Source organism: Cnephaeus nilssonii, assembly GCF_951640355.1.
Source record: "Cnephaeus nilssonii genome assembly, chromosome: 6".
Classification (NCBI taxonomy): Eukaryota; Metazoa; Chordata; class Mammalia; order Chiroptera; family Vespertilionidae; genus Cnephaeus; species Cnephaeus nilssonii.
In genome coordinates, this window is record NC_137077.1 from 99,962,599 (window position 1) to 99,983,650 (window position 21,052).

A 21,052-nucleotide genomic window follows, 5' to 3' on the forward strand; every position below is an offset into this window, starting at 1 on the left:
ACCTTTTGCCTTCAATACTGCAGCGATTCTTCTTGGCATTGACTCCATGAGATGTTGAAAGGTGATGCGAGGAATCTGACACCATGCCTGATGAATAGCACTGTCAAGTTCTGTGAGATTTGATGGTTGTGGAACCAACTGCCTGATGGCTCTTTTAACCTCGTCCCACAAATGCTCAATTGGATTGAGATCTGGTGATTATGGGGTCCACCTAAGCAAGGTAAAGTCTCCCTCATGTTCTTGAAACCACTCCTGCACAATACAAGCACCATGGCATGGCGCATTGTCTTGTTGCAAGAAGCCATCTCCATTGGGATACACCATCAACATGATAGGATGAACTTGATCAGCAATGATACTTAGATATGTTGTGCTATTCAGACGTTGTTCCACACAAATTAAAGGGTCCAAATCATGCCAGGAAAACATGCCCAAACCATAACACTGCCCCCACCAGCTTGAAGGGTTGTACTCATGCATGTGGGGTGCATGCTTTCATGTTGTTTCCATGAAATTCTCACTCTGCCATCTTCATGATGCAACTGGAAACGTGATTCATCGGAGCACATGACTTTTTTCCAATGCTTGACTGTCCAATCCTTGTGTTCCTGTGCAAATGGAGACATTTTATCTTGGTAACTGCAGACAGCAAAGGTGTTCGAACAGGCCTTTGGCTTTCACATCCCATACGATGCAGTGTACGGCTAATTTGCCTACAAATGTCAGGTGGTCATAATAATCTGGCCACTCAGTATATATAATATATAATTTTAAAAAAAGGGAAGGCAATTCTGTCATATGCTATAGTGTGGATGAACCTTGAAAACATGTAAAGTAAAATAAGCCAGATACAAAAGAACAAATACTGTATGATTCCATTTATATGAGGGACCTGCAGTAGTCAGATTCACAGAGATGGAAAGTGAAAAGAACAGTTTTCTAGGGCCTGGGTGGAGTGGGAATGTAGTAAGTTACTTTTTAATGGTGGTGAAACAGATAGTGGTGATGGTGGCATAACATCGTGAATTTACTTAATCCTGCAAAATTATACACTTAAAAATAGTTAAATGGTAAATTTTTTGTTATATCTATTTTACCACAATTAAACAAACAAACAAACACAAAAATGCAAGAAAACTTCACCTGCCCTCTAGCATATATTCTGTGAATCTATGGGGTAAACAAGTGCAAGAGAGAATGGCCAAAAACTATGTTTCAAGTAAATTTTTTTCTGGGCAAAGAAGTTAACAGGTTGTGGTGAATTATATGAAGCAATTAATCAGATGATGTCATAGAAAGCATTGTAGCATCATGGGGTGGTGGCTCTGCTGGGCTCTTTCTTTGATTGAGGTGGCAAGAGAAGGACTCTGAAGAAGTAACATTTAAGTTGAAACCTTAAGGAAAAACTCAGTCATGCCAGGATCTGGTGAAAGAATATTTTAGGTGGTGAGATTATCAGGGTCAAGGCCTTCAGGTGGTAAGGAGCTTTGCAGAGATAAAGAACAGTGATAGAATAAAGAGTAGTGAATAGAGGAGGAGAGGTAGGAAATGAAGTCAGAGAATAAGGTGGTGAACCAGATTTCAAAGCATTAGCAGAAAAAGAATGGAGGTGAGATTTATTCTAATTGCTCTGGGAGGCACTGGAAGTTTTTTCTTTTCTTTTATTTTTTTACAGCATAGTGATTAAACATTTATATAACTTTAAAAGTGATTCCCCAGATAAGTCCAGTACCCATATAACACCATACATAATTATTACAATACTAGAGGCCTGGTGCATGAAATTTGTGCATAGGTGGCAGGGAGTCCCTCAGCCCAGCCTGCACCCTTTAGCAGTCCAGGACCCCTCGCTCCTTACTGCCTGCCTGCAGCGGAGGCGGGAGAGGCTCCTGCCACCACTGTTACGCTCGCCAGCCATGAGCCTGGCTTCTGGCTGAAAGGTGCTCCCCCTTGGAAGCGCCACTCAGCCAGAAGCCAGGCTCACTGCTCCTTAGCACTGCCACGAAGGTGGAGAGGCTCCCGCCACTGCCGCTGCGCTTGCCAACCATGAGCCCGGCTTCTGGCTGAGCATCGGTCCCCCTGTGGGAGTGCACTGACCACCAGGGGGCAGCTCCTGTGTTGAGAATCTGCCCCCTAGTGGTCAGTGTGCATCATAGTGACCGGTTGTTCTGCCGGTCATTCCGCCTTTCAGTCAATTTGCATATTACAGTTTTATGATATAGGATTATTGACTATATTCCCTATGCTGTACTTTATACATCCCTATGACTATTTTGTAACTGCCAATTTGTACTTCTTAATCCCTTCACCTTTTCACCCACCCCCACAACACCCCTCCCATCTGACAGCCGTCACTTTGTTCTCTATATCTATGAGTCTGTTTGTTTTGTTTGCTCGCTTATTTTTTTTTATTCTTCATATAAGTGAAGTCATATGGTATTTGTCTTTCTCTCTTTGACTTACTTCACTTAGCATAATACCCTCTAGGTCCATCCGTGTTGTTGCAAATTTCATTCTTTTTTATGACCGAGGAATATATACCACCACTTTTTAGCCACTCATCTATTGATGGGCACTTGGATTGCTTCCATATCTTGGCTATTGTAGATAATGCTGCAATGAACATAGGGATACATGTATCTTTTCAAATTAGTGTTTTGAATTTTTTCAGATAAATTCCCAGAAATGGAATTGCTAGGTCATATGGTAGTTCTATTTTTACTTTTTTGAGGAACCTCCATACTGTTTTCCATAGTGGCTGCACCAATTTGCAATCCCACCAACAGGCTCTGGAGGTTTTTAAAAATCAGAGATATATTCATGTTTTTTGTAAAAATGATGGCCTTGCTGTGAGGCAATGGTGGAGGTGGAAGCATGTAGAGCTCTCAACAGGAAGCAGGGTGAGAGATGATGCTGAGATAGAGAAGAGAATGCATTCTAGAACTCTTGGGATGCCGAGTCCCAAGACTCAGTGCTGAATGGTGGCTGATGGTGAAATATCTGATTCTCTAGTTTCTAGCCTGAGCTTCCTCATAAACATGGATACCCCCTCAGTGGACTAGTTGCTAAGATCCTTTGTTCTCACTATTGAGGCTTGGGTTCAACCTCTTATCAGGACAGTGGTATTCAGAAGGAAATATGTAATAAAAAATAAGGGTTAGAGTTAGGATCAAGGTTAGTGTTAGGGTGAGGGTTAGGGTTATGGGGTCTGATAGACTTGGGGTTGTGAGTCCTACTTACAAATACTGGGAAAGATTCTTTCTCTCTTTAAGCCTCTAAGAATGAGGTTAATAATATGAAATCTGTGTATAATGGGACTCCTAAAAATGATTGCTGCCCTCTCCTTCTGTGAGCCCCACCTCTCCAGCTTCACCAGAGGGAAACCATGAACTCAGACATCAATAAGACAAGCTCCTGCCTGAAGGATCAGACAGACATATCTCAGAAGACACCCCAATCCTGTACTTCCTAAAGAAGCTGAAAAAAAATTAACCTGCTGCCTGTACACACCCAGATTGCCAGACAAATAAGGTCAACCTGCAAATATCTAAAGGCGTTTGGCAGCAAAAACAAAACACTTTTAAGTAATAGGGATGGGGAATCTCATCCACAATAATAACAAAAGCTAAAAGCTATTTAGGAATAGATCAGATATTCAAGTCCTTATGGACAAAATTGCAGAATATTACAGAGCATACAATAAGATGCAAATCAAAGGAGAAACCACATTTTTTTTACATTTTGAGATTCAATAGCAAAGTCAGTTTTTACCAAATTGATTTAAATACTCAATAAAATTCCAATCGAACTCTCATTAGGATTTTTTATGAGTGTGTACAAGTATGGAATTTTGCAAGCTGTTCCTAAAATTCATGTGGAAAGCACAAAAAGGCAAAAATACCTGGGACATGTTTGAAGAAGACCTAGTTGAAGAAACTTGCTCTATTAGATGTCAAAATCTGTTTTAATGCCATACTGATTTAGTCATGTAGTGTTAGTGCAGAGACAGAAACATTGATCAAAGTAAAGACCCCAAAAACAAATTCATGTATATATACAGCAGAGATGAGCTATGTGGCCCTAGATATTGACACTGCAGATGGAGTAAGGAAATGATGGGTATTTACCTCATGACACATACAAAAACAAATTCCAGATGGACTGAAAACCTAAATGTGAACAACGAAAACCTAAGAATAATGTCTTCAAAATCTCATATTATGAAAGGATTTCTCAAACAGGATACAGAAAGCACAATCACAGTTGATAGGTCCAACAGCATTGAAGTTAAGGTTGTCTTTTCAATAGAAAATGCTATAAACAAGATAAAATGATGAACTACATCATGGGAGAAGATATTTCCTTTGAGTATAAGTGATGTAGTTAGTATCCAAAATCTATCTTAAAACTCTAAATCAATAAGATAAAAGCAAAGCCTAATATAAAATTGGGCAAAGAAAAGGAACATAAAATACACAGAAGGTATTTAATTGGGTATGAAAAGAAGCCCAGCCTCCTGAGTGATGAGGCTGTTATGGATAGGCCTACAGATACCCATGCAATTGCTCCAGCACCTTGTGACATTTATGGTAGGAGGAAGACTCACTGTCTTAAGGAGTTTACAGACCAACACTGAGATTTGGAACTAGATGCCAAGTTGAAGCCTGACGCTTTCCAGCTTTGCCAGAGCTTAGGTCAACAGCTGGAGTAATCTGGAATTCACGTCTTAAGCCAAACCACACAGGGTTTTGGAGAAAGCAGAAACTGGATGAACATTTGGTGAGACAGGGAGACCCAAGGCTACAGGAATGAGCAACCACTGATAGAAAGCAAAGTCACAGGAAGCCAGATTCTGAGCTAAAACTTATGCCAAATAAATTCTATTGTTTTTTAAGTGTTAGGCAAGTGAACTCAAGGAAGCTGAGCCCTTTGGGGAAAGCAGTGACTCAAAAATGATCTATTACAAAACTCTGGCCACCTGTGTCCTTGCCACACACCTTTCTCAGTCTTAACGAGTCAGTGGTGTCTCTTAAGCAGAATTAATCACTTGAAGTCAGAATTGGCATCCTTACCCAGTTAGTGCCAGGGTTTGTAGGGAATGTCACTCACTCATTCAACACTTAATGATGAAGGGCTTGCATGTAGCTGACACTGTTTTAGGTGGTTGGGATACACTAGTGAGCAAAATAAACAAAGATCCCTGTCCTGGGACTTTATATTCCAGTGGTAAGGGGATATTATAAATAATCAAATAAGTAAATTATTTTAATTCAGGCCCTACCCCAGATTATGAAAAAATAATCTGTATTTCAACTATTTCCTCTTGGGATTTATATGCACTTAAGTGTTGGAGAAGCACTGTGAATCTAGGAGTCTGGTTTTTCCACTTGCAATTCCACATCCAATTGATCACTATTGGATTGGCTTCCTGCCAAGTTGATGCCTAACCTATTTGTGGTAACAGTCACTTATGACATCTCTCAGTATTGGTGATGGGAAATAGTACTTGTGAGCAGATATTATGGGCAACACTCACTAAGTCATTCTGAATGTGGAACTGCTTCCTTTGGTGTAACTGTGCCTATTTCTTACACTGAGTAACTCGTGGCTATAATTAAGGCAACTTTAATGATAGCAAGTGGTTTTGTTATTTTATGCACCTTGCTATTCTGAACCAATTTATTTTAGTTCTGGTACATTTGGCTATACTGAAAAATATTTACCCTTTTTCTAAATAAAGACATTCTGACTACTTTGTTCATTTTAACACAAAGAGATAGACAGGCAGTAAAAGCGGAATATAAGCAGTTGGAATTGCTTGGAGTGCTTTCTGATCTCCGCACTTCAGCTTCTGCCATTACCACTTCCTGAAGGTTCTCTTCATGTCTCTCTGCCAAGACAAGATATTCATTCTTCGACATCCAGTTCCTAATTAGTCTTGTTCTTTAATATTATATTTTCCTGCTCATTGTTAAAAGAAGGAATTACCTTTTACTTTCAACTCATATAGCATCTACTGTTACTGTCTCTGATTCATTTTGAAATGAATCATCCACTGATTTGTGACAGAGCTTCCACACTTAAGGTAAACTGTCATTTGTGTCCTGTGAACGGTCATTGTTGTTACATTCTCATACTTTTATATCATATTTTTAGTGTAGATTTTATTTTATTTTTTTAAAATATATTCTTATTGATTTCAGAGAAGAAAGGAGAGGGAGAGAGAGCTAGAAACATCAATGATGAGAGAGAATCATTGATCGGCTACTTCCTGCATGTCCCACACTGGGGATAGAGCCCACAACCCAGGTATGTGCCCTGACTGGAATTGAACCGTGACCTCCTGGTTCATAGGTCAACTCTCAATCACTGAGCCACACCAGCTTGGTTTTAGTGTATATTTTAGATTCCTTAAAGACAGGAATTATGTCTCATGTATCATAATGCACTTAATGCATTGTTTTGTACAAAATAATAATTCAGTAAACACTTGTTGGTTTTAGTGTATATTTTCTCTATGGGTAAAGATTTTTATTTTGAAAGGTCAAGCATCTGGTATATAAATTATAAAACTGAGGGCTGACATCACACAGACATTTCCATTTGCTTTTGGAGAACAGCTTTAAGTCATATTTAAGGGTTGGAGCTGAATCATATGCAGCTTGGAATGACATTTCCCAGGCTGCTGAGGAGAAGTCTTTGCATATATGCTGGGTTGTTGCCAGCATATGAAATGACAGGAACTGGGTACTGTTTGAAGAGCGAGGTAAGTGGCCTCCACCATTAGAAAACAAGCAGCAAAATAATTTAGAATTCAAATGGAATGTGATTAATTTTGAGTAGGGATTCCTTGTATAATGTCATCACCAAACATTTGAAAGAAAGCTGTAACCTAAGTTGTGAAAACAGAGAAAATGGAAAGCATACAGAGAATATTTTTTCCTATAACATAGTGGAAAAGCAATTTCATACAGAATGTAACACAGTTCCAAAAGAAGCTGTGTAAATCACTACACTACAATGCTTAATCAGTTTATTACTAACTGTACAGTTTGCCCAAGAAGAGATTAGCAAACAGAAGCTGAGTGATTATACTAGAGTGAAGATATAAAATTACCTACTATATCCTTTTTGTCTCTTTTCAACGGCCTTCTCTATATTGATGAAAGGAAAAATGGGCTATTCCATTCTTCAACTTTTAATATTTAGCACATCATTCAGTTACATTGGGCCAACTGAAATCTTGCTAGAAACTGACCTGCCAAACTTCTAAACGGGATGAACTGAAGTTACCTACAGAATGGAAACTTTTGAAGATAAGAAAAGGGAAAAAAGTTAGCAGTTTTAAGTGATTAAATTTAGAATTAGGAGGTAGCAGCCCCTAACGGAGTCAGAATTCTGAGGCAGGAGTCCAGCAAGGGAGCACCCCTGTTTCTCCACTCCCTTCACGAGGTTCACTTCAGACCCCCACCGTGAAAAAGCTGCTGGGCCCCTTCTGTTTCAGATGGGTAATCCTTGGATGGTGTGAGTGACTTGCATCTTCACTGCAATGAAAGATAATTTGTGAAATGCTTGGCCATTTTAAGGCATAACTGTATGCCAGCAGACAAAGCAGCAGGCACTGTTGGGAGTCTGAGGGTAACATCTGCTCCCCACCCGTCTGTGGGCCCTGTAAGTAGGGAGCACCAAGGATGTCAAACAGCCTGAAATTTGGCTGTTAGTGGCACCATGGAGTTGATTGTAGTCACCTTTCTACCATTAATTACAAGTATAGCTGTACTCTTTTTCTTGGCATTATAATCTTACTGGAGGTTTCTCATTAATAACTTATTCCTATGAATACATTTGGGGCACAACATATTATCCTCCAGGTGTGAGGGTGGAAAGTTGCAGGCAGGTAGCAAGAAGAGTGCACACATTTGCCCTTGTTTCTCAGGAATCCAGACCTGCCCAGCATAAAACTGTAGCTGAACCCAACCCTCTGTGGCTGCAGGGAGACTTTGCCCATGGACTACAGACCACCTGTAACCATAGGCCTCCTGTGGTGACACCAAGGTCTCCATCTTCCCAGTCTTCCCAGTCATGGCTGCAGTTCTACTCCAGGAGGCAAAAACAGCATCTGACATGGAAGTTGTCATGAAAATATTGTCCATTCCCTCAAGCAGAGCAGTAGCGCCCCCTTCAGGAACAGGCCCTCCCTTCAGGGGACCAGTCACTTCAGGAAGACCAAACTGTCCAGAGTCATTTCCCCCTTTTTCATCTTCAACTTCCTTTGTGATACTGTCAATATCCTTGCCTCCTCTGGTGTGATAGGAATATTCTTTAGGTAAGCACGTTCATGAAGCCTGTTATATGTTTCCAATTTCATGCCTTCGGTGCTCAGCCTTAATTGCTGGCACCAAGCCCTCATGGCATTTTGGTGAATTAGGTTAACTGGTGACAAGTGAATAGGCAGTGGAGGAATTGGCATCTTCTTGTGAACTCTTACTCTTTTATTTGTTTGTGCCATCTTTTGTGGACAGGAAGCTTTGTCATCTTTCATAGATCTCTTCCATTTGATTTCCATCCCTGAGCTTCTTTGTATACTTGGTTTACCAGAAACCCAATGTTTCTCTTTAGCTTGTACCGGTTAGAAGCTTTTTTCCAATTTGCAAGCTTTTTCCGCTTCCCTGACTTCTTCGTTGAGTTCCCCTCAAAGCCTCTCCACCTTTAGTTTCTGTCTGCAGTGCTCATCAGTATGTGTGGCTTCTAATTATTTATTGGCTCTAACAACCCCAGGGGGAAAAAAGACCAGCTCAGACCCAGCACCTTTGGTTTAGAACATATGTCTTCTTGCCTTTTGCATTTTCCATTCTGAGAAAAGAACTCAAGGCTGACAAGAAGAAAATCTTCCAATATTTTTTACTACTAGAGGCCCAATGCGTGAAATTTGTGCACGGGGCGGTGTGTCCCTCAGCCCAGCCTGCACCCTCTCCAATCTGGGACCCCTTAAGTGATGTCAGACTGCCCGTTTAGGCCTGATCCCAGTAAGATCGGGCCTAAATGGGCAGTCGGACATCCCTCTCACAATCCAGGACTGCTGGCTCCCAACTGCTCACCTGCCTGCCTTCCTGATTGGCCCTAACCTTCTGCCTGCCAGCCTGATCACCCCCTAACCACTCCCCTGACAGCCTGATTGATGCCTAACTGCTCCCCTGCCAGCCTGATTGCCCCGAACTGCCCTCCCCTGCAGGCCTGGTCCCCCCCAACTGCTCTCCTCTGAAGGCCTGGGTCCACCCCCCGCAACTGCCCTTCCCTGCAGGCCCAGTCGCTCCCAACTTTCCTCCTCTGCCGGCCTGGTCACCCCTAACTGCCCTCCCCTGCAGGCTTAATCACCCCCAACTGCCCTCCCTTGCAGGCCTGGTCCCTCCCAACTGCCCTCCACTCTTGCCATCTTGTGGCAGCCATCTTGTGTCCACATGGGGGCAGGATCTTTGACCACATAGGGGCAGCCATCTTGTGTGTTGGAGTGATGGTCAATTTGCATATTACTCTTTTATTAGATAGGATAGAGGCCCGGTGCATGGGTGGGGGCCGGCTGGTTTGCCCTGAAGGGTGTCCCGGATCAGGGTGAGGGTTCCCTTGGGGTGTGGGGTGGCCTGGGTGAGGGGCCTATGGTGGTTTGCAGGCTGGCCACACCCCCCAGTGACCCAAGCGGAGGCCCTGGGATCTGGGATTTATTTATCTTCTATAATTGAAACTTTGTAGCCTTGAGCGGAGCCCAGGGATGGCCAGGAAGTTTGGCTTCCTCCATCACCGGGGAAACCCAAGCCTCCTCCTCTGTGGCCGCAGCCATTTTTGTTGGGATTTATTTATCTTCTATAATTGAAATGTTGTAGCCTTGAGCAGAGCCCAGGGCTGGCCAGAGTGGGCGGAAAGCTTGGCTTCCTCCATTGCCAGGGAAACCCAAGCCTCCTTCTTGCTCCGTGCTGGCTGCCATCTTGGTTGGGTTAATTTGCATACTCGCTCCTGATTGGCTTGTGGGCGTGGCTTTTGGGTGTAGCGGAGTGATGGTTAATTTGCATGTTACTCTTTTATTAGTGTAGATAGTTGGAAATATAATTTCTTTTCCCTTTATTCCTTCTCCTCCCCCTTCTCCTCCTCTTTCTCCTCCTCCTCCTCCTCCTTCTTTCCTGCTATGTAGGAAATAATTTGATCTGTGTATCCTATATAATAAAAGCCTAATATGCTAAGCATCAAAGCGTAATATGCTAATGATATGCTAAGGCCGCTTAACCATTCGCTATGACGTGCACTGACCACCAGGGGCCAGACGCTCCAACCAGTAGATTAGCTTGCTGCTGGGGTCTGGCCAATTGGGACTGAGCGAGACAGGCTGGGCATGTCCTGGAGCCCTCCTGCAGTCCCTCCCCAGCTGGCCAACCTCCCGCATTTCTCCCTGGCCCCGATTGTGCACTGGTGGGGTCCCTCGTCCTGGCCTGTGCCCTCTCACAATCTGGGACCTCTCAGGGGATGTTGGAGAGCTGGTTTCAGCCCAATCCTGCAGGCCAAGCCGAGGGACCCCATTAGAGGCCTGATGTACACAAATTTGTGCATCAGGCCTCTAGTATTTGTATAATGACTTTGTCTCTGACAGTAGTTGTAGTTTTTCACAATTCTCTTATATTTTCTAGGTGAATAATATTATTATCTGCAAGTAATAATGTTTGTTTCCTAGTTTTGAATTTAGAGTCTACCTGTTTTAGCTTGAATATTAACACTTTTTAGCCTCAGTTTCTTCATCTGTAAAATGAGTATAAAATATTATATATAACTGCTATGAAGAGTAAATGCAATAATGTATATAACTCTTAGGACAGTATTTAATAAGAGATCAATATATGCATGCTCCATTTTAGAACTTGTAGTAAGCTAATTTTAGTAGTTATGGTATAGATCCTGTACTTGTTAAGATTTTTATCTTATTACTAGAGGCCTGGTGCATGAAATTCATTCACAGGGTGGGGGGTGGGAAGGATCCTCTCAGCCCAGCCTGCACCCTCTCCAATCCGGGACCCCTTGGGGGATGTCCGACTGCAGGTTTAGGCCCGATATGCCGGAGATCAGGCCTAAACTGGCAGTTGGACATCTCTCTCACAATCCAGGACCTCTGGCTCCTAACCGTTCACCTGCCTCCCTGCCTGATCACCCCTAACAGCCTCTGCCTACGTGCCTGATCGCCCCCAACTGCCCCCCATACCAGCCTGATCACCCCTAACCACCTCTGCCTGCCAGCCTGATCTCCCCTAACTGCCCCCCCGCCAACCTGGTCACCCCTAACTTCCCCCCCACTGCTCTGGTCACCCCTCCCTGCCTCACCCCCGCCAGCCTGGTCATTCCCAACTTCCACCCCTGCCTGCCTGGTCACCCCAACTGCCCCCCCTGCTGGCCTGGTCGCCCCTCACTGCCCTCCCTACCAGCCTGGTTGCCCCACGCAGCCTGCTGTTTGGTCATTTGGTCACCCCTCACTGCCCCCACTGCCAGCCTGGTCACCCATGCAGCCTGCTGTTCGGTCGTTGTGTGAGGGCATCCTGACCAATTTGAATATTACAATTTTATTACTATAGATTGTATTATCTTCGTGGAAAATATGTATGCCAACCAATTATTACTAATATATAGGAAAGCAATGACTTTTCCTACACTGCTATTTTAATGAGCTTTCTTACTGAAATTATTGATTCTGATGATTTTTCAGTAATGGTTTTTACAGTATAAATTATAACCTGTAAATAATGGAACTCATTTTATCTTTTACTTGTTTTATTACTTGGTCAGAATTCCTAGATAACACTGTGAAATACTATGTTTCTGATTTTATTGAGAATATCTACAGTGCTTCACCATTTTTATGTAAGGTGTTGGCTAGTTTTAGATTATAATTTTTATCATATTAATGATTTATTCTTCAAATCCTAGCAAACTAATTTTTTTATTAGGAAGTGGATTTTATTAAGTAATTTTTAGCATCTATTGAAATGATCATGTGTTTTCCACTTTTTTTACATCAATTATAAAAATTGAAGTAATTAATTATTAATAAATTATCTAAGGTTGAACTGTCTCTGTATTACTGGCATAAAGTATATTTTGTAATAATTTTCTATTTTAAAAAATATTTTTATTGATTTTTAGAGAGAGAGGAAGGGAGAGGAATAGAGATAGAAACATCAATGTGAGAGTAGAACATTGATCAGCTGCCTCCTGCATGCCCCAAACTGGGGATTGAGCTCAAAACCTGGGCATGTGAATCAAACCAGCAATCTTTTGGTGCATGGGATGATGCACAGCCCACTGAGTCACACTACCAGGGCTGTAATAATTTTCTTTTTACTCACTTGATTTAGTAATATTTTCTTAAGACTTCTGCATCTTCGTTTCTAAGTGTTATCAGACTGGATTTTTGCTTTGCTTGTTTGTTTTGGACACTATTTTTCTGCTTTTTGTTTCAAGAATATGTGATTTTTCCATCTTTTTTGTTATTGTTGTTATCCATAATGACTTGAATAATATAAGAGTATCTGTTGCTTAACAAATGCTTAGAACATAATTTGGTCTTAGTGGCTGTGGGAAAATTGGGTTTTATTTTTTAACTAGTAGGCCAGTGCATGAAATTCGTGCATGGAGGGTTCCCTCAGCCCAGCCTGCACCCCCTCCAATCGGGGACCCCTTGAGGGATGTCCGATTGGGCCTAAACTGACAGTCGGACATCCCTCTCCCAATTTGGGACCGCTGGCTCCTAACTGTTCACCTGCCTGCCTGATCGCCCCTAACTGCCCTCCTATGCTGGCCTGATATCGCCCCTAACTGCTCTCCCCTGCCAGACTGATTGCCCCTAACAGCCCTCCCCTGCAGGACTGATCTCACCCCCAACTGCCCTCCCCTGCCAGCCTGATCACCCCTAACTGCCTCTGCCTCATCCCCCACCACCATGGCTCTGTCTAGAAGGAAGTCAGACATCCAGAAGATGGCCAGTCAACCCAGTCTAATTAGCATATTACCCTTTTATTAGTATAGATAGATTATAAAGGATAGGATTGCTTAAATGGGGGTAGGAGGAAGCCTTTTTCAGCAGGAGGAGATGCTCTTGGCAGACAAAAATACATAATCCCTATATCTGGACTAATAGCCAGCCATATGCACTATACTGCCAAACTGGTCATTAAAAAATTGAACCGCTTTCTTACACCTTACACCAAACAGTTGTTGCCCTTAAAACCCCTCCTCAGCCCCCACCTTAGGTTCTGCCTTCATAGTTCACCCAGATTAGGTTCTGATTGGTCGTTTTCTATGCCAGTCAGCATCAAAAGCTCTGCCTCCTAGGCAGCCATTGGCTCCTCGCAATTCACCCAGATTTGGTTCTGATTGGTTGGTTTTTATGCCAGTCAGCATCTCTGGGCCTATCTGCGGGCCTGATCAGAGAGGTGGGGCTGATCAGCAGCCCCTGTGGCAGCTGGCAAGGCCCAAAGAGAAAGAGAGGCAAGGGCTGATCAACAGCTGCCACGGAGGCTGTGGATCAGACCCTGATTCTCTCTCCAGGCCTCTCTCCGGGCTTAATCCGCAGCCCCCTCGGCAGTCAGTGTTGGGTCACCGTGGTAACCCAGCACTGACTGCAGGACTGACTTCCGATGTTGGGTCGTCCAATCGGTCATTTTGGACGTTATGGACACTGGGTCTTTATATGTATAGATCATTGCTACAGTTTCTCCCATAATTGTCGGCATAGTGGAAAGTTTTTCTTGGATCCCTTTGGGAGCAGCTTTCTATTGTTTATTTCTTATAAATTTAAAAATTTTCTCACATAGAGTGTATATATTGTTCTTCATCATATATTTTATTTTTTTCCCTAAAGTGGTATATTTGTAGTTTCTCCTAGATGTAATCTTTACCTTTGGCAGAACTTTTGATCTTTTACTGTCATTTTAAAGAGCCAGTTCTTAGAGTGATTAGTTCTATACTTTTAAAACTCATTACTTTCTGGTTTTACATGTCTCTTAAATCATGCCCTCCCATATTTTTTAGATTTATATTTTTTCTCTGTCATCTTATGTTATATGTTTAATTCACTTATTTTAATTTGTTCTGATTTGATAATATAAATCTTAGTTTTAAGATGTTTGTATAGTATCTCTTAGAGTCCCAGATGTTTGGAACCTGAGGGAATTGTCAAATCATGTAAATCAAACCATTTGCGTTCCATATTGGGAACGTAAACAGGTGAAAGGCTTGTCTCAGAGCCAGCTAGTTGTAGAACCAAAATGAGTATCAGTGTCCCTGACCCTCTTTTTGCACTGCACCACTCCACCTAGCTTCTTAACCAAAACATATATGAGAATGAAATAAGGACACTCATTTCTACTGGAAATATGACCTGTTTGCCATGACAACTTAGGAAACTCCTCTCAAATGCCTAGGACTTAATTGGCCAGCTACAGACATTCTGAGTACTCTTTTTCATTCTCTGGGACAGAGGTTAGTTTGTGTTGACACAGGCTGAATCAATAAACCTTCTGTTGATTCAGGTAGGGTGCAAGGCCTGTAGAGGGAGGCTTTGGAACTAGAGTTTCAGACCAGTGGAACCATACCTGTCCTGAAGCATCCACACATTTGTTCAGCTGCCCAGCTCTAAAACTGACCTCCAGGTTAGAGACCCTGGCTCTGCCCGCTTAGTGCTCCCATGTGCCAGTGTGCCGTCATGGCCTGGATGCATTTTTACCTGAAAACTACACTGGTGAAGGATTGCATCTCCTTGAATTAGAGTTCTGGGGGGTGGGGAGAGAACAAGTGGATTAAGAAAGAGCTGCGCTACCTTGTATTAGTGAGAGGTGGAGTGTTATGGAGTAATGTGGACAGGATTCTTCATTTTTACTTACCAAGGATTATGAAAGCTAAATACTTTCTTATAACATTTGATGTTGATGACCCCTTGAAAATGAAGATATAAAAAGATGGATTTGTGTGTATACATATTGGTGAACATACATATGTGTACATATATGTATTTCACACACAGAGAAGAATCTAAAACCCCAAAGATCTTGTGGTGGAGCATCTTCATTTGAAGGGACAAATGTTTTTGCAATGGGTATAATTTTTACCTTTTTTATAAGTGTCTGTGTTCCTGATCCAAATTCTGTGAACCTGACACTTTGAAAGGCCAAAATTCAAAATGCCAGAGTTTTGAGTAAGCAAAGGTTTATGGATGGAGAAGGCACCAACACCCAAAGATGGGGGACTTAGTGGTGCCTCAAATCTATCTTATGAAAGCACAGAGTTCAGGCTTCTTTCGTGTCAAGGGAAAGAGTAATAGGAGAGGCAAGAGATAAATGACAGCCATAGACATCTGGACACCAACTAAGGGTATGAGGAAGATCGTGCTTAGTCCTTTGACCCTGGTTGACATTGAGTATGGTCAGGAGATTCCTGCAAATCTTTGATAAACAATATATACTTCCCTTATCTCCTCTGGAGAGGCACTTTCTGGTAAGGGTATGTTTTTATAAACCTAAAGCTGGAAGCAGAATTCCTCTAATGATTAATATATTTTTTGCAACACTAACAGAAGCTATTAGCCCAAAGGCCATGGGAACAAAGCAGGCTTGAACAATATGGAGTCGGAAGGGCCAAGTATTTCACTCTGTTACATCTATTTTGTCTGAGTTTTTTACATTTTACACAAAATAATACTCAGTATATGTTTTTATTTCTATTTCTTGTACTGCATGAAGGTAAGGGGAGTTTGACTTTTATTACCTGGAGTTGCCTGTAAAATTCAATGCAGGTTATAAGATTTTGAGTCAACTGATGTTTATTATGGGTCAACTCTATGAAATTCCCATACCCAGGGGCTTTTAAAAGATATATTTCATTCACTTTTACACAGCCACTTCCTGTATAGTGGATGTTGTCATTCTTGCTTTAAAGATGAAGTCACGGAAGCTCAAAGAGATTAACCAATTTATCCTGGATCACACAGTTAATAAATGTCAGAATCTAAAATCAAATCCAGATCTTCTGATTTCGAGTTTAATATTCTTTCACCTCTCTGCCAGGACAATGCAATTTCATACTACATGTTCATTCCTCCAGGTCTAGGAGAATGCCTTGTTTACCTTTATACAGAGCCTTGTAAGTTGTTTCCCAGGAAATTATACACTAATTATCCTTATTGATTTTTATTTTTATCAAAGCATCACATCAGTATTCTTTGAGAGGTCAGATCACAATGCTATAAAACCTTTAAAAACTAGCCATTTCCGACAAGAAAACACACACAAAAAAACTAGCCACCCACTGATGAATTTTTGTTCCAGAATTAATCCATGCAATTTGATGTAGAATTTGAAGGGGGAGGAAATAAGAAATTGTGTTTCCTTAGCAAACATTATGTTCCACACACTTTCCACAGGGTATCTTATTTAATCCTCAGAAGGACTCTAACTTATCCTGGGACTCCAGCCCTAGTGCTATTTCCACCTCACTGGGCTGCCTCTCTGTGTTATGAGAAATGCATTAATTATCATATGTCAAGGACATCAGATATCTTATTTTTTTCTATTGTGTAATTATAGCTCTATCTCTTTTTTTATTGATTAAGGTATTACTTATTCCCCCATTAACCCTACATTCATGCCCACCAACCCCCCACTGTTGTCTGTACCCATTAGTTAGGCTTATATTCATTCATACAAGTCCTTTGGTTGATCTCTTCTCCTTACTCCCACCCTCCACTACCTTCCTTCTGAGGTTTGACAGTCTGATCAATGCTTCTCTGTCTCTGGATATGTTTTTGTTCATCAGTTTATGTTGTTGATTATATTCCATAAATGAGTGAGATCATGTGATATTTATCTGTCTCTGACTGGCTTATTTCACTTAGCATAATGCTCTCCAGTTCCATCCATGCTGTTGCAAATGGTAAGAATTCCTTTTTTTACCACAGCGTAGTATTCCATTGTGTAGATGTATCACAGTTTTTTAATCCACTCGTCTGCTCATGGGCACTTAGGCTGTTTCCAAATCTTAGCTATGGTGAATTGTGAACCTATGAACATAGGGGTTCATATATCCTTTCTGATTGCTGTTTCTAGTTTCTTGGGATATATTCCTAGAAGTGGGATCACTGGATCAAATGGGAGTTCCATTTTTAATTTTAAGGAAACTTCATACAGTGACTGCACCAGTCTGCATTCCCATTAGCAGTGCAAGAGGGTTCCTTTTAATCCGCATCCTCATCAGCACTTGTCCTTTGTTGATTTGTTGAGGATAGCCATTCGGACAGGTGTGAGATGGTACCGCATTGTTGTTTTGATTTGCATCTCTCAGATGATTAGTGACTTTGAGCATGTTTTCATATGACTCTTGGCCTTCCTTATGTCTTCTTTCGAAAAGTATCTATTTAGGTCCATTGCCCATTTTTTTCATTGGGTTGTTTATCTTCCTTTTGTTAAGTTGTATGCGTTCCCTGTAAATGTTGGAGATTAAACGCTTATTGGTGATAACATTGGCAAATATGTTCTCCCATGCAATGGGCTTTCTTGTTGTTTAGTTGAAGGTTTCTTTTGCTGTGCAAAAGCTTTTTATTTTGATGTAGTCTCATTTGTTTATTTTCTCTTTAGTTTCCATTGTCCTAGAAGCGGTATTGGTGAAGAAATTGCTTTGGCATATGTCTGAGATTTTGCTGCCTGTGAATTCCTCTAGTATTTTTATGGTTTTCCGTCTTATGTTTAAGTCCTTTCTCCATTTTGAGTTCATTTTTGTGTATGGTGTAAGTTGGTGGTCTAGTTTCAGTTTTTTGCATGTATCTGTCCAGTTTTCCCAGCACCATTTATTGAAGAGACTGTCTTGACTCCATTGTATGTTCTTGCCTTCTTTGTCAGATATTAATTGAGCATAGTGGTTTGGGTCGATTTCTGGGTTCTCTATTCTATTCCATTGATCTATATGTCTGTTCTTGTGCCAGTACCAGGCTGTTTTGAGAACAGTGGCTTTGTAATACAGCTTGATATCTGGTATTGAGATCCCACCTACTTTGTTTTTCTTTCTCAGGATTGCTGCAACTATTCGGGGTCTTTTTTTTTAATTTTTATTCCAGATGAATTTTTGGAGAGTTTGTTCTAGGTCTGTGAAATATGCCATTGGTATTTTAATGGGGGAGTGCATTGAATCTATAGATTGCTTTGGGTAGTATGGGCATTTTAATGATGTTGATTCTACCAATCCATGAACATGGTATGTTCTTCCATCTGTTTATGTCTTTCTCTATCTCTTTTTTCAGTGTCCTATAGTTTTCTGCATACAGGTCTTTTACCTCCTTAGTTAAGTTTATTCCTAGGTATCTTAATTTTTTTGGTGTGATGGCAAATGGGATTGCTTTTTTAGTCTCTCTTTCTGTAAATTAATTATTGGTGTATAGAAATGCCATAGATTTCTTGGCATTAATTTTGTATCCTACTACATTGCCGAATTCATTTATTAAGTCTAATAATTTTTTGATGGAGTCTTTAGGGTTTTCTATGTAGAGTATCATATCATCTGTGAATAAGGACAGTTTTACTTCTTCTTTTCCAATTTGGATGCCTTTTATTTCTTCTTCTTGTCTGATTGCAATGGCTAGTACTTCCAGTACTATGTCGAATAGGAGTGGTGAGAGTGGGCATCCCTGTCTTGTCCCTGTTCTTAGGGGAAAAGGTTTTAGTTTTTGCCCATTGAGTATGATGTTGGATGTGGGCTTGTCATATATGGCTTTTATTATGTTGAAGAATGATCCTTTTATTCCCACCTTTTGAGAGTTTTTATCAAGAAAGGGTGCTGGATTTTGTCAAATGTTTTTTCTTAATCAATTGATATGACTATGTGATTTTTATCCCTGAATTTGTTTATGTGATGTATCACGTTTATTGATTTGTGGATATTGTACCATCCTTGCATCTCCAGGATATGTCCTACTTGGTCATGATGTATGATCTTTCTTATGTAATGCTGGATCTGATTTGCTAGAATTTTGTTGAGGATTTTGGCATCTATGTTCATGAGGCATATTGGCCTATAATTGTCTTTCATTGTGTTGTCTTTATCTGGTTTTGGTATTTGGGTAATGCAGGTTTCATAGAATGAGCTTGGAAGTGTGCTTTTTTCTTGAATTTTTTGGTATTGTCTGAGGAGGATAGGTTTTAGTTCTTCCTTGAATGTTTGGTAAAACTCCCCTGTGAAGCTGTCTATCCCCAGGCTTTTGTTTGCTGGAAGCTTTTTGATGCCTGCTTCAATTTCTTCCATAGTTATCTGCCTATTGAGATTTTTAGATTCTTCCTGATTGAATTTTGGAATGTTTTATTTTTCTAGGAATATGTCCATTTCCCCCAGGTTGTCTAATTTGTAGGAATAGAGTTGTTCATAGTATTTTTTAATAACCCTTTGTATTTCTGTGGGGTCTGTTGTTATTTCACCTCTTTCATTTCTGATTTTGTTTATTTGGGTCCTCTCTCTTTGCTTTGTGGGGAGCCTGGCTAGAGGTTCATCAATCTTGTTTATCCTTTCAAAGAACCAGCTCTTGGTTTCATTGATCTTTTGCATTGTCTTTTTCTTTCTTCCTTCCTTTCTTTTCTTTTCTTTTTTTTTGGTCTCTATGTCATTTATTTCTTCTCTGAACTTTATTATCTCCTTCCTTCTGCTCACTCTGGGCTTTTCTTTTTGCTCTTTTTATAATTCTTTAAGTTGTAGAGTTAGATGATTTACTACCATTTTTTTCTTGTTTTTTCAGGTAGGCCCGTAGAGCTATAAACTTCCCTCTCAGGACTGCTCTCATTGTGTTCCGTAGATTTTGGATTGTTGTTATTTCTTTGTCAATAGTTTCCAGGAAGTTTTTAATTTCTTCTTTGATCTCTTTGGTAACCCAATCATTGTTTAATAGCATGCTATTCAGCTTCCAAGTGTTTGAATTTTTTGGATTGTTTTTATTGTAGTTTATTGCTAATATTATGCCATTGTGGTCTGAGAAGATGATTTCAATATTCTTGAATTTGTAGAGACTTTACTTGTGACCCAATATGTGGTCTATCTTTGAAAATGTCCCATGTGCACTTGAGAAGAACGTATATTCCACGGCTTTGGGGTGAAATGTTCTGAAGATGTCCATTAAGTCCATCTGATCTAGTGAGTCATTTAGCATTGCTGTTTCTTTGCTGATTTTTTGTTTAGAGGATTCATCCGGTGATGTCAGTGGTGTATTAAAGTCCCCTATTATTTTTGTATTGTTGTCAGTCTCTCCTTTGATATCTTCCTGGAGTTGTTTTTTTTTTTTTTTTTTTTTTTTATCTATTTGGTTCTTCCTGCATTGGGTGCATATATGTTTACCAGGGTTATATCCTCTTGTTGCATAAATCCCTTTAGTATTATGAAGTGGCCTTCCTTATCTCTTCTTATGACCTTCACTTTGAAGTCTATTTTGTCAGATATAAGTATTGCTACCCCAGCTTTTTTTTCATTTCCATTTGCTTGGAAGATATTTTTCCATCTCTTCACTTTCAGTCTGTGAGAGTCCCTTGTTCTGAGATGGGTCTCTTGTAGACAGCATATACATGGGTCATGTTTTTTTATTCATTCAGCTACTAGATGTCTTTTGATTGGAGCATTTAGTCTGCTCCTCGGGTGGTTGCGGCAGCAGCTGCTCCTCAGTTGGCAGTGGCTCCTCTGGTGGGTGCTGTTCACTGCAGTGGTGGCTCCTCTGGCTTGTGGGGGGAGGCTGCTTGCACAGCTGCTGCTCCTCGGACAGGGGAGGGCTGCTCACGTGGCTGCTGCTCCTTGGACAGGGGCTGACTGCTCACACAGCTGCTGCTCTTTGGATGGGGGCTGGCTGCACGTGGCTGCTGTTCCTCAGACTGGGTGGGCTGCTCGTGAGGCTGTTGCTCCTTGGACAGGGGCAGGTTGCTTGCAGGGCTGCTGCTCCTCCAATGGGGGACAGGCTGCTTGCGTGGCTGCTGCTCCTCGGACGGGAGCGAGCTGCACGTGCAGCTGC

The 21,052-nt window shown here is 41.2% G+C and overlaps 2 protein-coding genes across 2 annotated transcripts in view; one reads left to right on the plus strand and one right to left on the minus strand.

The window, feature by feature from the left end:
- Positions 1–21,052, plus strand: part of FRY (FRY microtubule binding protein) — a gene marked incomplete at its 5' end in the record, with an annotated part of 648,830 nt that overhangs the window by 101,551 nt on the left and 526,227 nt on the right. The window lies entirely within an intron of this gene.
- Positions 7,676–8,509, minus strand: LOC307101136 (developmental pluripotency-associated protein 4-like; the record flags this gene model as incomplete). The annotated part of the gene is given in 2 exon segments (XM_079773814.1): positions 7,676–8,230; positions 8,233–8,509. Coding segments are annotated over 2 exon segments (705 nt in total). The 3' UTR covers positions 7,676–7,802.